The sequence below is a fragment of the Pseudopipra pipra genome, chromosome 7, assembly GCF_036250125.1.
Source record: "Pseudopipra pipra isolate bDixPip1 chromosome 7, bDixPip1.hap1, whole genome shotgun sequence".
In the NCBI taxonomy this organism is placed as follows: domain Eukaryota; kingdom Metazoa; phylum Chordata; class Aves; order Passeriformes; family Pipridae; genus Pseudopipra; species Pseudopipra pipra.
Genome location: NC_087555.1, coordinates 13,703,709 through 13,720,116, shown reverse-complemented (window position 1 = coordinate 13,720,116; position 16,408 = coordinate 13,703,709). Strand labels below are relative to the sequence as shown.

General features: G+C 38.9%; 1 protein-coding gene across 8 annotated transcripts in view; it reads left to right on the top strand.

Annotated features, from left to right (window-relative positions):
* Positions 1-16,408, top strand: part of PARD3B (par-3 family cell polarity regulator beta) — a 406,048-nt gene that overhangs the window by 129,103 nt on the left and 260,537 nt on the right. For 7 of the 8 annotated variants that reach the window (XM_064660627.1, XM_064660625.1, XM_064660626.1 and 4 more), the window contains one exon: positions 5,406-5,512. The exons of the other annotated variant lie outside the window; for it this stretch is intronic. In XM_064660627.1, the coding sequence (XP_064516697.1) occupies positions 5,406-5,512 (107 nt within the window). The remainder of the gene's footprint in view (positions 1-5,405; positions 5,513-16,408) is intronic. 8 annotated transcript variants of the gene reach the window in all.

The following is a 16,408-nucleotide window of genomic DNA, read 5'->3' as shown; positions in this document are numbered from 1 at the left end:
CCCAAATAATTCTTCCTTGTTACCTGGAAAAACAAACAAACCAACCTCATAATGTGTTATGCTACTGTCACTGATGCAGTAGCACAACAATGCACATCTGCTTGTGCTTCCCGTGTTCCTTGGTGTGTCAGCTTACCTAAAATCATCTGAGAGTGTTTGCATCCAAAGCAATGCTAAAATCGATTTTCAGTACATATCTTGACTGCATTATAGATAGCTCAGCCTACCAAAAATGCTCTTGAGTGATAAAATCTCGTTGTCTTCACCATTTTTCTGAATTTGTCCCGGTAACAGCAACCTACAACCTAAATCTCAAAGAATAAAGGGATTTCAGGCTGGGGGTAAACTGTGCTTTCATGAGCTAAGAGACTTTAGAGCAAATGAGCAAAATTAAGGAGGGATAGGAATAATCTTTTTTTGCCATATTGGTCACCCTGAGCAGTAGTCAGCTGTCTAAATTTAGGCCTTAAATTTGATGCCAGAACTCAGAGCCTAGAAACCCTGCAGAGCTTAGGGGAACGTCAACAGGGACAACTAGAGCACCAAAGTTCCCCTGACCATGTTCAGATCCTGAACTCCAGACCTTGCATTGTTTACCTGCAGTTGCACAGTGTTCTTAAGCCCTTCACTTCTGGTTAGTCAGGTTCCTCCTAACATCAGATGATGATTTTTGAACTGCCAAAGGGCTTAAGTGAGGCAGAGCACACTCCTGTTCAAGGTATGTTAATGCCTGTACACAGCTTTTTTAGGGAAAGTTACAAGCTAAACAAACTAAGACAATAGGGTTACATCTGGTATGGAGATGTTTCTTTTACCATTGTGTTGATACAAGTTTTCGGGTTTTAATTGTGTACAAATTGCAGAACTTCTCTCCTCTGTTTTGGTTTTTTTTCCCTAATGCAACCAATTTAAATCTAAGTGTGGTTTCTACCATATGCTTGTTTCAGCCATATTTGCAGTTAAAAAAAAATATTTCCAAAACATAAGAGTTCAGGGAAAATACACTGTTAACCATGAATCTGTGTAGATACTTATTTTTGAGGGTGATGCTAACAAAAGGAAGATTGATCTACAGTTGAGACTAAGTGATAGAATTTACTTTAAGGAAGGAAAACTGCAGGACTTCATCTCATCAGCTTTGTCAAAGAGTATGTATTGTGAATAAGGCTGACACATCCACGTGTGCTTAGAAGGTGCTGTGATACCATAACAAAAGGTACATGGTGCAAATTTTGAAAGAAGGGGAAGCACACCCTGAAGTGATTGAGGTTAAAAGCTGTCATCATGAGAAAAATTTTAGTCTTGAACATGTGTTTGAATTTCTTTGTCCGTTAACTTGTGATGCAATGCTGCAAGATGAGGATGACTGTTTCTTTAAACTGAGTTCCTAAGTTTAAAATACAAAGTGCTGCTCTGGACAAAATAGTAGGGTTTGTAAAAAAAATGTGTTTCTATGATCAACTTGGTATGCAGGAAGGAGTTTCTGTGTGTCTCATCATTGAGAGGAAGATGAATTTTGTGTTTGAGCTTACACTGGTTGTTATAAATGTTCAGCACAAATGCAAAGCGTGAGTAGAATAACGTGGAAACGCACTATGACAAAAGGACAGCAGTAAGGAAAAAGGCAACATTCTGTTTCCTGACAGAAGAAAATGTCTGATAGAATCTCTTAAGAAAATGTGTATAATTGTCTATAGCATGTCTGTAATAAATAGTATTGGTGATGGTTTTTCATTACATTTTATTTACGTCTAAGGAAGATGGTGATGAACAAATTCAAGATATGTATGTATAATGGATGTGGTTCAGCTCCTGAGTCAGGCTGAGTCCTGGACAGTGGGATTTGGGAAGGTTTCTCTCTGGAGTGCCAGGGAGATGCTTGCTTTCAAGAGACCCGAGTATGCAGTACAGAGGAGGTGTGGAAAGGCTGGAAAAATAAAGGAGCCTGTAGGAGAAGTGCAGGCTGGAATGCTGTTCTTGTGGCAGGGAGCAGCCTGAGCCACAAAGGAGATGAGGGGAGATGGAGGAGAGTGTGTCAGCTCAGGGAACTGCTGAGAATTGCTGTCTCGTGAAAGATGATAAGGGACTCTCCCTGCCAAGGAGGAAAGTACCACTTCTTCTCAAATCTTTAATCCGATCTTCCTATTTGCTATGTGTTTTCTACTATTAGAGAGAACACCTTGGTTCAATTTATTATTGTCTAGTAAAAGGTTGGCTTTGTGTTTTTGTGGTGTGTGCATGTAAAACAATAAGGGCCAGAGGGACTGTTTTGTATAATTTTAGCTAAAGACTACAGCTGACTTATTTCACAGAGATGTTATGATGTGTGATATTTCTGTACAAGAAATTGTTAGATGTCTGTAAACACATTTTAAAAAATTGAAGAAAATAGACTCTGGTTTTCTCTTCAAGAAGAAAATGATGTGTAGGACCCTAAAATTTGCAGCATATTGGGAGAAAAGAGAAAGCATTATAGACAATAGCCAAAAAATCCAGTTGTTTTTGTGCAAGTAGGGAAGCATTCCAGATGAGCACCATAAATTTCATAGCCTCATGGCAATAAGCAAAAACTTGCAAGATACAAAGAGAGCAAATAGCTGCAGGGCCATCTTCCCAAACTGGAAAACAGTATTCTTTATAATCCTGCTGCTCCTGCAGACTTTGGTTTCATAGTTTAGACAGCTGTAAATTGAAAATTGAAAATTGTCATTTTGCTTCAGTTTCTCTGGAAAACAGTGACAAAAAGCAAGTAAAAGGAGATCTCAGAACTGAGGATGGAGAATGTAGTAAAAACAGCATCTTGCAACAGTCAATAGAGAGAGCAGAGAGAAGTGCTGAAGTGGTGTGAGACAGGAGACATCGTCTTTCACCTGCTGGGGCTGCGAGGAGGCCCTGGAACAAATGGGAGTCCTGTCTCCCAGCAGTCACGGTGATAGGTCCTTCATCTTTCTCTCAGCCAGAGGAATGGGAAAGAAATGAGGAGCTGCTTGTAGAAGATAGCTCAGGAAAAAGGCAAAATCTGATTTCAGAGTGTTGGCTTTGGTAGGGGGAGTGAGCTTGATATAAGTGATTTTTTTTTTTTTTTTTTGGATGGGATGACTTGTCCCCCTCCCTTCATATCTTTGGCCTCTTTAGTTGAATGTGAGGAATTTTTTGTAGCCTCTTTGAGTTTCTGTGGATTTTTCATTGTGGAAAAAGGAGAACAGAAATGAGGAAAGGGGCTGGAATGGTGGCCTTGAAGAGTGTAAGGAACTTTTCATGTTTATGTCAAAAGGATTTGGAGACTTAATTATATTGAATCACACAAAAATGTCTCAGGATCTGTTGTATTGAGGAGAGACTGAAAATTGGATACAGGCCACCAGAAACGCATTGGTCATATATAGAAAAAATTATTTTAGTGAATAAGCATTTATCTTAAAGAACAGAGTAACTTAAAAACCCAATGCTTCTTGGGTTTAGCTTTTATATAGCTTCTTATCAAATGTGCCTAAAGAGGAAACAAATTTCTCTTAAGCTTCATGTGAAGAACGGGAATATTTGAGTGCAGAGATTTGGTTCATTTTGACATACTGACACATTTGGAAAATCACACAAAATGAATAAGTTTGGTGATCAAACCCTTTCTGCAGAACCTCCTTGTACAAACATGCATAGCTCTTGGTGCAGAGATGGTAATCACTTGGCACAAAAAACAATATTCACCTTCTGATTTTTAAGCATTCCCTCAATGCCGGGACACAAATTTAAGTTTTACTTTTGCTTTTCTTACTGATTTCCTGTGGAAGTCACCACAGAAGGGATTACCTGTGTATAAAAACTGTTGCTCACTATGAGGAAGGGTAAGATCATTAGGTTCTTTAGTTGTTCCTCAACATCAGGTGCTGGTATTTATTCCAACTGTAATGACAAAGATGTGCTGAAAGTGAATGTGGTACAGATCGCTCCAGCTTTGTTAGCATCTAATGAGGAAACTGTTGCATGTTCAAACTCCTTTTATAGATCTAGTAATTATGGCTGTCATCAGCCCCAGCCACTATAATTAGTATTATAACTGACAGCTATAATCTTAATTTCACTCACTTGAAACATTTGAAGAATTACTGTCTTAGACCAATGTTCTATAATTTTTTTGTGATTTTGCCTATAAATTAATTACTTCGGAAAGGCTTGGAGGAAAAAAAAAGTGGGTTTTGGTTGAATTTTATTTTGGATAATGTGAAAAATTCCTTTCTCATATTCCTAAAGATGTTTTCCCTCTCGGCCCACCCAGAAGTTTTGCAAAGGGTGTTCTGTAGTGTACTCTGTTAACTGGATGGCTGTGTTGCTAGAAGCTGCTGACTGGTCTTTGAGGTTATTCCCAGAAAGCACATGAATAGACATGAATACTTGTTGAGTCTAATTGAAGATGCCTGCAAGTGGAAGCTGTTTAATCTATAATTTTTCTCAAACAACTGCAACTACCTGTGTCTGTTCCCTGGCAGTCCTGGCAGTCAGGAGTGGGAGACAGATCTGCTGTAAATGAAATTTCTTCCCCCTCTTTATATCTGTATTTAGGCCATTTCTGCACAGCCAGCCCAAGGCATGTTAGATACTAAATGAAGTTATTGTAGGGAGTTATCCTTCAGCTGCCTCTTGTGCCTGATCTGTCATTTGATCTGCCTGATCCTCTGCCTCAGGTTGGGGCAGCACAGGGGGTGTGGTGGTGATGATGGACTATTGCATCTTGTGTCCTTATGGAAATAGAATTTGTGACTGTGTATATGGTCATTCCATCACAGTCACAGTGACCTTCTGTACAGGTTAAATGTGCCCTTGTGTAATTGGTATGGGGAAGACAAGCAGTTGCTCAGTACAGCCTTTGGCTGTACACCAGGAGAAGGCAAGGAACAGTTGAAGATGAGATTGTGAGATCCCAGTTTGGTGGATTAATACAGAATAGCACAATGAGAGCTGTCCTTAGTGGGGAGTGAAAGTCTTGAGTCCATGTTCTTGAGTCCACTACCAGTTGTAGGAACTAACAATAGTAGCTAGTTCTTCCTGTGTTCACAGTTATTCCTCAGACCAACCATATGATTTCCCTGGCAGAACCTGATGGTACATGTGGCCACAGATACGTGCAACTACTCATTAGCTTTTCTGAGAAGGTGCCTTTTTCTCCTGTTTGTCAGGAGTTTTTACCTAACTTAGCAAGTCTGCATAACAGTGCTTAAAAGCTTTATCATTTCTCTAGCTTAGTAAATACTAAATGGCACAACTATCAAATCTAGTCATTTAACAGGTGGATATTACCACAGATAAGCTTATATTTAAGTGCTGCACACATCTCTTATTTAAACCACATGAAGCTGTCCCTTGTGCTTATTTAGCATCCTTGAACCATTGCATTTTATTTTGTCTCATAGGAACGCCACTTCTGGTGCGAAGGAGCAGTGATCCAGCTTTGGGCGCACCTGCTGATTTCCCAAGTGCTTCTCATCCCGGTGACCACAGTCTCAAGCATGTCGTGGCAGTAGGTGTCATGCAACTCACCTTTTTCTTAAGACTAAAAGCTTTTCTTACCTGTTGGTATATAATAGTTTTATAAGCTGTATTTGGATCGATAACAAAATGCATCATACTTGTTTTCTGTAAAGGAAATAATTTCCTCTGGGAAAAATGGTTATTTCACGTGGTGCAATCAATTAGCAGTGGTTCTGCTAATCTCTAAAGAGATTTACTTAAAGCTGAATGGTGACATATGAATGTGAACTGAACTTTTAGGAATTTTTCATTTGTTCAGGATCGTATTGTCCAGTTTACTGTTGCTTCTTTGTTCCTGCACCCTTTTTCTCATGGCATTTCTGTCATCTTTGATACCCAGGCTTTTCTTTATCTCACTTTTCCTGTTTTAACACCTGACTCTTCCCTTTTGAGGACAAATTTATTTATTTCAATATAGTTACTACTAAATATTACTGCAAAGCCATAATTAGTGAGGATGCAGTAACTCTTAATCAGATGTTTTTGCAGGCTGTCTTCAGTCTTCTAAAAGTGATGCTGTCTTGGTCACATTTGGGCCACATGTTTCACTTTGCAGTTTTAAGACCTGAAGCTTTGTGTTTGTGTGTGGGGGAGGTGTTCCTACATTACTTAAAAAAGATGAAATTCTTTAGAACCTCTGAATGACAACTGGGACACAAGTGTATCAGGCAGAATAGAGCTATTTTTTGGTGTTTGCCTAGAAAGCTCTGCTGAGTCTACTGCTCTACTTAAGACCACATGAATGCTGGCTTAAATGATGGCGCTGCTTTCATTTGCTTGTGAAATTTATGCCTTTTCCCCTTTAGCTTCTCCGCACAGTGTTGTAGTTCACTCCCTGTCCCCAGCTGTGCAAAGCAATCTGTCACTGTTTTGTTTCAAAACAAAAAACCACACAGAAACCCCCAGTCTCTTCATTTGGTGCAAGGGGGATATTTCAGCATCGATCACAACTAGTTTATAGCAGGGGGCCACAAATGGCTGTATTGGCACGTTAGTGAGTAGGAGGAGACAACTGGGGTTCAGGGATACACGCTGGAGATGGGAACCTTTCAGCTGAAGGTGTATGTAAGACAACATTTCCAGTTAAGTTCATGTGAATAAAGGAAGTAAATACAAAGTCAGTTGACTTGCACATTAATGATGATATGTGGATCTCAGTCTAACACTGTAATTCTGAAGGCCAACACAGGATTTTGGTTGGCTGTTCATTGTTCCTCTTTGCATGGCCAAATGCATGTGCACCTAAATTTTTTGCGTGCACTTTCTTTTACAATGGCTTGTGTTATTCACTAAGTGGTGCAATTTTAATAGTCCTAGTGACTCTCCAAGTACATTATGATGTTAAAGGGGGCTGAACTTTGTCAAAGTCCTGCATCATTTGTCAGACTTGTTTGAGCTGAGAGGCTTTTCATGATGTTTGCTGCAAGCATTTACATATTAATGAAATACTGACGTAGTCTGATAAATGAAGGTACAAAGAATACTTGGTTAACAGTGCAGATTGTACACGCTTTACAAAGTTGAGAAATATATGAACTGAGTATGTCAGTATGTGATGCTATGGTATTTATAACCATGAAATGGAAAAAAAAAAAAAGGAAAAATAAGTGAAATCTGTTTGATTCCAGGACATGTTTTGAATGCTTTATGTTTGACCATCAAGGAGAGAAAAGATAGCGTTTTGTTGAGTTGGGTTTTTTTAGTATAATTTTAGCGGTGACAAGTGCATTTTATGCCATTACATGAGAATTGCAGTAATACTTGGAGGTTAAAACCTCACCATGCTTCACTGACTTGCATCATTACACAAGAATCCTCTAGGCCTAAAGGAATTCTCTATGCCTCAAATACAGAGCATCCCTCTGTCAGCTATAGGGGTGACAGTCAAAGCTGGACAGGTAGCAGGAGTGGAGAAGAAATTTTTTTTTACGTATCATGTAAGGGCTGGGAGGAAAGACCCAGAAGGTTGAAAGTTTGTTTGTTTGTTTGTTTGTTTTAAGTGAAAATCAGTTATAGCAAAGTACATTATACCAGTTCTTATTTTTGCAACAGTACCATTTCTAAAACTCTGTTCGTCAGTCATACTGAAATATGCTTTGGCTTAATGTTCTGGGAAGCACAGAAAGCTTAAATAACATAGGTTATATTAGGTACAGATTGTTTTAAAACATACAGAAAAATCAATATCTGACAAATGAAAAAACATGGCACGAACAACTGAACCCTGCATTTTGAATATAGCTATGCTCTTTCACGCAAGTGTTAAAGCAGTATTTAGAGAAAATTCATTTGTTCTGTACATTGCTGCTGGAAATTTAAAATTACTACTGCATTTCCTTTGTCACAGAACAGTGGTTTTTTCACATTAAACTGCTTCCTTGCAGTGACATGCAAGTTAGAAAACCCAGAGCTGTTGGTAGATGAAACATTTTTCAGTGCATGTAGTGAAAATTAAGTCTCTGTATTTATGCCACAATTATCTTAGCAATTATTTTGTAATTGAAACTGACTTTCATAATTAGCTTAACTGTTTTGGCACTTCTGGTATTTTGGTGTTTGGCACATGTGCAACTGGCAGTTCAGTTCTTTGTAGGAATACCTGTAGTTAGACTGTGTGCTGTCTTCCAGTGTGTACTGATACACCAGTAGTTGATCATGTTTTTGAGAGGTGACTGCCATGTGATTTTCTGAAGACAGCACTGATTTGCCTCTAGGAAAATGTGGTTCAGGTGTAAGATATGTAAGGCATGAAATAAAACAGCAAACATGCAGTAATACAAGAAAAGAACGTTGGTTTCCCATTTAGGTGAACTGGTTGAACCTGGTGGACCATTTGAGTTGTTCACAGTGTTTATGGCATTAAGCAGAGCATGCATTCTATTTTTTAGATGTTGTCCTGTTTATTCAAAGAAAGGTATATATTTTTTTTAATGCCATATAATGATTGCTAAAATAACAAAACCTTTTCTGAGTTACCAGGTAGTTTGAGAAGAATTTGAGCTATTCTTTCATATTTTCCCTGACACTTATTCTGTCTTAGCTGTAGTTTTAGCCCCAATTAACAAAATACTTCTAGATCAATCAAAAACTGATAGTGAAGTCCAGCATCTGTTCTCTCAGACTGGAAGTCATTTAACAGATGGTACAAAATTTGAGTTTCTTTTTTCATCCAAACCTCTCTTTCCTTATTGTGATAGCTGCCACTGAAAAATTTAGAGACTGTAATCAGGGAAAAATAGGGATAACAAACATCTGAATTTGTTATTGAAGAAAAAGTATTTGTTAGTGAATTTTTTATTTTACGAAGGCAGCTGTTTAGCTCTTCTGCCTAGTTAGAATCACAGAGCCCTGACCAGGCTTTCCAAATGGAAACTTCCTGCCCTAGGTCTTCAGAGAGGACTTCAGGAATACAGAATTAGTTTAATGTACTTAGGCACACCTACAGGTTGGGCAGAGAAGTGATTGAGAGCAGCCCTGCAGAGAAGGACTTGGGGGGGTAATGACTGATGGAAAACTTGGCGTGAGCTGGCAATGTGTGCTCCCAGCCCAGAAAGCCAACTGAATCCTGGGCTGGAAAAGCACCGTGGGCAGCAGGGCAAGGGAGGTGATTCTGCCTCCCTACCCTGTTCTAATGAGATCCCACCTGTAGTGCTGTGTCCAGCTCTGGGGTCCCCAGCACAAGAAAGGCAGGGACCTGTTGGAGCGAGTCCAGAGGATGGCCACAAAGTTGGTGAGGGGCCCTAAACCTTCCCTGTGAAGGCAGACTGAGAAAGCTGGGGCTGTTCAGCCTGGAGAAGAGAAGGGGGCGTGGAGGCCTCATAGCAGCCTTCCAGTGTCTGAAGGGGGCCTATGGGGAAGCTGGAGAGGGACTCTTCATCAAGAACTGTAGTGATAGGACAAGGAGTCATGGGTTCAAACTGAAAGAGGCAAAATTTAGGTTAAATAGGAAGAAGAAATTCTTTACTGTGGAAGTGGTGAGACACTGGAACAGGTTGCCCAGAGAAGCTATGGATGCCCCATCCCTGAAGATGTTCAAGGCCAGATTGGATGAGGCTCTGAGCAACCTAATCTAGTGAAAAATGTCCCTGCTTGTTGCAGGGCTGAAACTAGCTGATCTTTAAGGTCCTTCCAATCCAAACCATTCTAGGATTTCATGATTCCACTTCTCTGAAAAATTCTGTGGCTATAGCTTTGCCATGGCAATAGCCAAGGGCTAGTCCAGCTGCTTTTTGGCTGTGAGTGACCTGGCCTCAGAAGGTGGGTTTAGCAGTGGGCATGTAGTCTTCAACTGGGGATCTCCTCTGACATGTGATTTAGGTGGCTGAAGTCTTTCAGAAGAAGCATTCTTGGGGCACTTAACACTTGCTCAACACTTGTCTCCAGCTTGCCAAGGGGAGCTGCAGTTTCAGGTTCTCTTCACGAGCTCAGAAGTTCCTAGCTGGATCCCTCTGCTCAGTGTTCACTGTGGTAAAGATCAGATGCAGCAAGGCAGAAAGTCTACCTAGGTTCTGCTGGTTTGGGGTTTTTAAACTTTTTGGGGAATAGAATACATTTTGCTACTTCTGCTCAGTCCAGTTCATCCAGGTAGTAATTGCTAATGTATAACTAAAACACTTGAACTTTTGTTTCTGGAGCTGTGACTTCTTGTGACTTCTGTTTGTCTTTCTTTTTGCCCAGGGACAGACATACCTACTACTGTAAGACTTGATATATCATGATATATCCTATTTGGCATGATGGGAATTTTGCATTAATTATAGTGGGACTAAAGTTTCACCCCCTCTTGTTAACTTGCTGATTATTATGGATATGCTGTGTTCTGCATGACTTTCTTTTACACCTACATGTTTTCTGGATAAATACTGAGGTTATCTTGGAGTTAATCAATGAGACTGGCTGATTAAATTGTATTTATCCATATTTAAAGATACAATGAGATGCTAGATCAATTGAAGAGCTACTCTAGTGGCTCAATACAGTTTCAATTTTTGCCTAGACGTGACTTGAAATTGACTGTATTTTATGCATTGTGGACATGTAATTTGCAATTTTGAATAAGGTTCGTATATAATCAGAACATTTTTATGTTTCAAGCCCTTGTTAAAAAGGGTCAAAACCTCCTCTGGTTCTTCTGGCTGTTAATTGTGCTTGTGGTGTATTAGCCTTCCTGATTAAGAGTCTGTGAATTAGCATAATGTCCACATGTGTAAGGATGCAGCTCCATGATTTGTTCCTTTTCTGTACGATATTATATACATATGTAAACATAAAGATATGCTTCAATCAGAGTTTGGCTATGAGATAAAGATTGTGAGTAGTACTTTCAAAATGTTTGGGTATTTTATTTTAAGAAAAAAGCAGAAATATTAGTAAATCTGATCATCCTATTTAAAAGTAGGGCATGTTTTGACACAGTGGTGGAATAATTCTATAGAGTTTTTAGCTTGGGTTGATTGGGCAGGCTTCTGCTAAGACTTAAGAGACTGCACTGCCATGAGAATTTATTGCCTTCATTCTAGAAGATAGAACTTTTGTCCGGTATGTTTACTGGACTAGGTCAGGTATTTGCATGTATTAGAATTTCAATTTGAAATTCTCCCATAGCTATGAGAATCATAGAACAGTTTGGTTTGGAAGGGACCTTTGAGGGTCATCTAGTTTCAGCCCTTCTGCAATAAGCAGGGACATTTTCCACTAGATTAGGTTGCTCAGAGCCTCATTGAACCTTGAACATCTCCAGGGATGGGGCGTCCACAGCTTCTCTGGGCAACCTGTTCCAGTGTCTCACCACCTGCACAGCAAAGAATTTCTTCTTCCTATTTAACCTAAATTTTCCCTCTTTCAGTTTGAGTCTAGCCTGACCTCGAATGTTTCCAGGGATGGGGCATCTCCCACCTCTCCAGACAGCTGGTGTTTCACCACCTAGACTGTAAAAAACTTCTTCCTTGTGTCTTGTCTAAATCTACTGTCTTTTAGTTTAAAACCATTACCCATTGTCCTATCACAACAGGCCCTACTAAAAGGTCTGTTCCCATCTTTCTTATAAGCCCTCTTAAAGTATTGCAGGAGGTGGGCTCTGAGAAGGAAATGAGATATTGGGAGAAACAGTAATTTTTCAGGAACTAGTGGTGCTGGAAGGATGGTGCACTTGTAATGTTTTAAATCTGTGCTTGTTGACATATAATAATTAGACATCAAAGTAGATGTGGAAATACATCTCAGATATTACCATGTACATTGTAGGGTAAAGGCAAGAGTGCTTCCCTAATGTGGTGTGGTCTCAGGCTGTCATTCAGAATAGCAACGTTTTTAAATTCTGGAAGGCTTTTTTTTTTTTTTTCTGGTAAAAGTCTCCCTATTAATAATTTAACTCTTGTTCTTGAAATACTGCAGTGTGGAACTGAACAGAAGATCTGGGGAGATTTAAAAGGATTTTCTGTCATTGAGCTGGGGAGTTCCAAACAGTTTGAGTTTTTTAAAAGGGAATTCTGATGTGGGTGAATCCATATTTAAAGCAACTACTGTGTGTCTGTTTGCACTGTGCAACATATATAGAACACTCCTAATCAGCACAGGAGCTTGTCAGTGTATTGCTTTTGATGTCTGATTAGATGATCATAGGGACATCTGCAGTGAGTTAGTTTTGAAGTTGTTGGTGTGAGGCACTCCAGGAACCAGAGCTGTGTGGCACTCTTACACCATGGAAAACTGCAGCTCTTAAAGAACCTATTATAAATCCAGCTCTGCACCGAGCTGAGGGCTGTCGAAATAACAAAAGCCATTCCTTCTCCATTCTTCCTGTTGCCTTTCAACCCTGCACGGCTTTTTTTTTCTCTTCCTTGTACTGTGTGCTGTGGCACTCTGTGTCAAAAAGAAATTATATCGTAGAGGAAAAACTAAGAAATGTAAATTAAATGTTTGTAATACTTCAGAATACTGAATTGTTCATCTGAAAAAGGACAGAAGTGCCCTGTGGTAATTTCCTCTTTTGAGGGTGTGAAGAGGTGCGTGTGTGGAAAAGTCCTCTTTGTGTTCCTTGCACAGCCTACGTGTCAGAAAAAGTGTATTGTTTTACCTGTATTGTTTAAGATGAGCAATGGGTGTAATTTACATATTTTTATTTGAGAAGGATAAGTAGACTTTTTGTGATTTATTTTATTAAGAGCTAATAATGAATGCTCTTTGATGTTAATATAGTATATAAATTATCAGTAAAAATGGTACAATCAGTAGAAGTTGTTATTCATTGTTTACAAGTTGTTTTCTAAAGCCTGTTTCTAATGAGAGGAGTACCGGCATTTTACTGACTATTCATGAGAGAAAATATCTCTAATGAAAATCATCAAAGCTCTCCATCATTCTGCAACTTGTTAGTAGGAGACTGGATTTTGTTTCCTCTTTAAAATAAATTTTGTGCCTTGGCTGTAACTTTGAAAATACCTTACTGTTTATAAACATTCCTCATTTGTCCTCTGCCTTGTGTGCTCAGGTAGATGTGACTGCAGGAAGATGGCTGAGGGACTTGAAACTTTCTTTTTCCTACGTGGCCTGTCTTATAAGGAATGGGGAAAAACTATAGGGTGTAAATAAGAACTGCTGACAAAAAAAAAAAGGGGGAAAAGGTCATGCTGTCAATGCTGTTGACACATGCATCTCTATAGCTACATCTTTGGGGTCCTACAAAATACTGTCATTCCATCTGGAACAGCTTTTAGCAGGCAGCTTATGCAACAGGCTCATGGTGCTGAAATTGGAATGAAACATTAGCAAGTTACTTTTATGTCTGACAGTCAAATTAGAAGTGGAAGATGACAGTCAACATGGCTCATGCATATCATTTACTGTCGAGCTCTAGAAATGTTTAGCTAAAATAAAATAGGTACTCAGTCAGTGTCCTACTGAAATACTTACTACTAAGTAACGTTTTTCATAGATGTAGACAACTAGGAATAATGGCAGAGATCTTTGATACTAATTTAGACTGAAATGCTGCTGTGATATTAGGAAAAACCCTCATTTTGGATTTTGTAATATGTCATCTTGCAGTGCACTGATGTATGAGACTCTGCTCTTGTTCTGGTTAATATTTGTCTCTCTCCAGAAGTGAGCTCTGTGGCTTTGCTTCTCTTACAGTTATCGACAGTTATTCATATTCTAAGGAGATGCAATTTTTTTTGTTTTATTTTTTTTAGGCGAGGCCTATTCAACCCTAAATTACCCTGGAGATTTATTCTTCTCCTGTGTAGCTGGTGTCTCAGCTAATCTGGATGTACAGATTTTTTGAGTTGCAATAATAACATAGTGCTCTTTGAAACTTGCACATTCAGTTGGTGGTTTTCTTATGGCAACAGGTCCCGATTTACTCCATCCCTGTGAAACAATTTCTGACACTGACACCTGGAATAAGGGGAGGAATATTTTAGTGCTTCTGTGTACTGCATGCTTTTGGTGTTGCAGGTGTTTGACATTTTGGAATTGGCTATAATAAACTAAGACCACTGTGAATATAGACTAAAATGGTAAGGGTGATTCAATGAGCTTCAAGATTTTGAACAAACATCCCACCTTTGATTTTTGTTAGTGATTGCAATTGTTTCTTCTGACCTGTAAGTCTAATATGACCTTTTATTGTGACATGAGCAGTATAACTTCTCTGAAGTAACTTTAAGTAAATAAAACCTAAGAAATAAACAATTTAGTAAATATGCAAATCTTCAGTTAAAAGGAAGTGACTAGACTTTAGAATAATTGTCTTGATGCAAGAGCAAATTGTTGTCACTGTTTCTCTGTACTATGAGGGACAATAATTAGCAGTTTTTGAGGCACACTGGTATTCAGAGATGGACCTGTGATTTGATATGGCACAGTTGTTCTTATTATGTATTTTGGATCCTAAAAAACCATATTTGCCAGTACAAAGTATTACACATTCTAAGCAGTATCATAAGGGGGGGGGAAGAAAATAAATTATCCCTCAAGAGAGACCTTATAGGAACAACTGATCCTGTAAGATTTTTTGGTATTTTTTTTCTTGACAATCAAGTTGAGAGTGGCCTGTGCTTTTTTTTAAAATTAGTTGTCTGCATTAAAGTACTAGTAACAGTAAGTTTTGCCTTTAATTCATCTTGGATTAAACCTTGATTTAATATGGTTTCAGTGTGGATGCTCAACCTCCTTTCTAAAACTGGAGTAAAAAGCTTCCTTCTCTGTGTCCGTCCCAAGGGCTGCTGGAATACCATATTTACAGCATTTGAGCTGCAACGTGGCTGCACTGAAGCACCTCGTGGTGTCTTTGAGAGCACATCACAGTACCATGGAGTTAGCAGGATTGCTCTCCCTTTGCATTCATGCTGTTGCCTATTTAGCAGCTGTCTTAGAGTGACATGAACTTGGACTTTAAATAAAAGAGCCGCTGTTTCTTGTAGCGTGCTTGCTCCATTGGCCTAATAGCAGTGCATCAGAGATGATTATATATTTAACACCTGTGGAGATAAACTGGCCTCCTTCTTTTCCGTTCTGCTTTTTGGAATGACCAAGTACAATCAATTTCATAGTACATCTGTCAGCTTTACAGAAACAAAAGGAAAGCCCTTCTTTTCAGCTGGCCTCATGTCAGTCTAAGGAACGTGGAGAAGGTACTTCAGATGTGGTGTTCACTTCCACCCCCACACCTCCCTTTCTTTTATGATCTGCATACATTTTTCTGTCCTTCAAGCAACAGAATGAGGATCAAACAGAAATACATTGTTTTGGGGTAAAGTAAGTTCTGCAAGCAGCACTACTGAGCAAGGGCCAGTCTTCATTGCCTCATCTTTTGACACTTTCCTTAAAAGCCCAAATGAATTCTGTTTCTGATGCAGAAGGACATATTCCAAGGAGAATTTTATGAAACACTTCTATGAGAAATTGCAAGCGTGATAAAAGGAGGAGATTCCGGGCAACAAAAAAAAAACAGATTAAATGGATTTTAAGTCACAAAGAAGAAAAAAATCTCATTATCAGCAGGAAGAAATATATCCCCTTTAATTTGGTTTTCAAAGATATAGCCAAAATATGAATGTTTCATTTCAAAAATAAATAAATTAAGGGTGTGAAATACTGCAGTTCTTACTGACAAATGTGTTTGTTGCTCAGAAGTTCCTGTAGTGGTATTCTTTTCAGCCAAAGAGTATAGTCATAACTGTTTATTTGACTTAAAAGAACGTGAACATTTTCCTCAGATCTGTGAAGCATCCACCATAGCTACCTAGGTATCAGATGTTGCTGTGTGCTTCTGCAAAGATGTGGGGTTTTTTAAAGTAATGATATTGGTGACAATTCTCTGGCACAAAGACCAGCTGCGAGATGAGTGTGGCTGATGTATAAATGTATCTCATTTCCTGTGTGCATAGTATGTGCCGCCTTGGATGTTCTCAGATTTCTGTTGGCGAAAGTGAATTCAGTAACGTTGTATATCTGAGGGAAAAATATTCTACAAAAGGTGTCCTGAAAACATTGATGACTGAAGTGGTCTGCTGTAAGAGGTAAGAACACCTAAAATGAAAATGTTTTGCTCCTTATGGAAAAAATGCAAAACACTGTAAGTCCTTTTCAAGTCCCTACTAAGGAGGTTCAGAGGAGTACAGAGAATCAGAATGGGCTAGAAAAGTTTTTACACAATATCTTTATTATTTAATAATTGCCCTATAAACTTCTAAATAGCATAATTAATTTGGGGTAAAAGAAGTCAGTCTTCAGGCCATTCTGTCTATCTTTGATTCCCTGTTGTTAAGCATGAGAAAATGCTCCATCCCATCATGCAGAAGAGAAGGAAAATTGGACTGGTGTTCATAGACAAATCCACAAATTGATAACCAGGATGCAATGGTCAAATTGATAGTCTAGT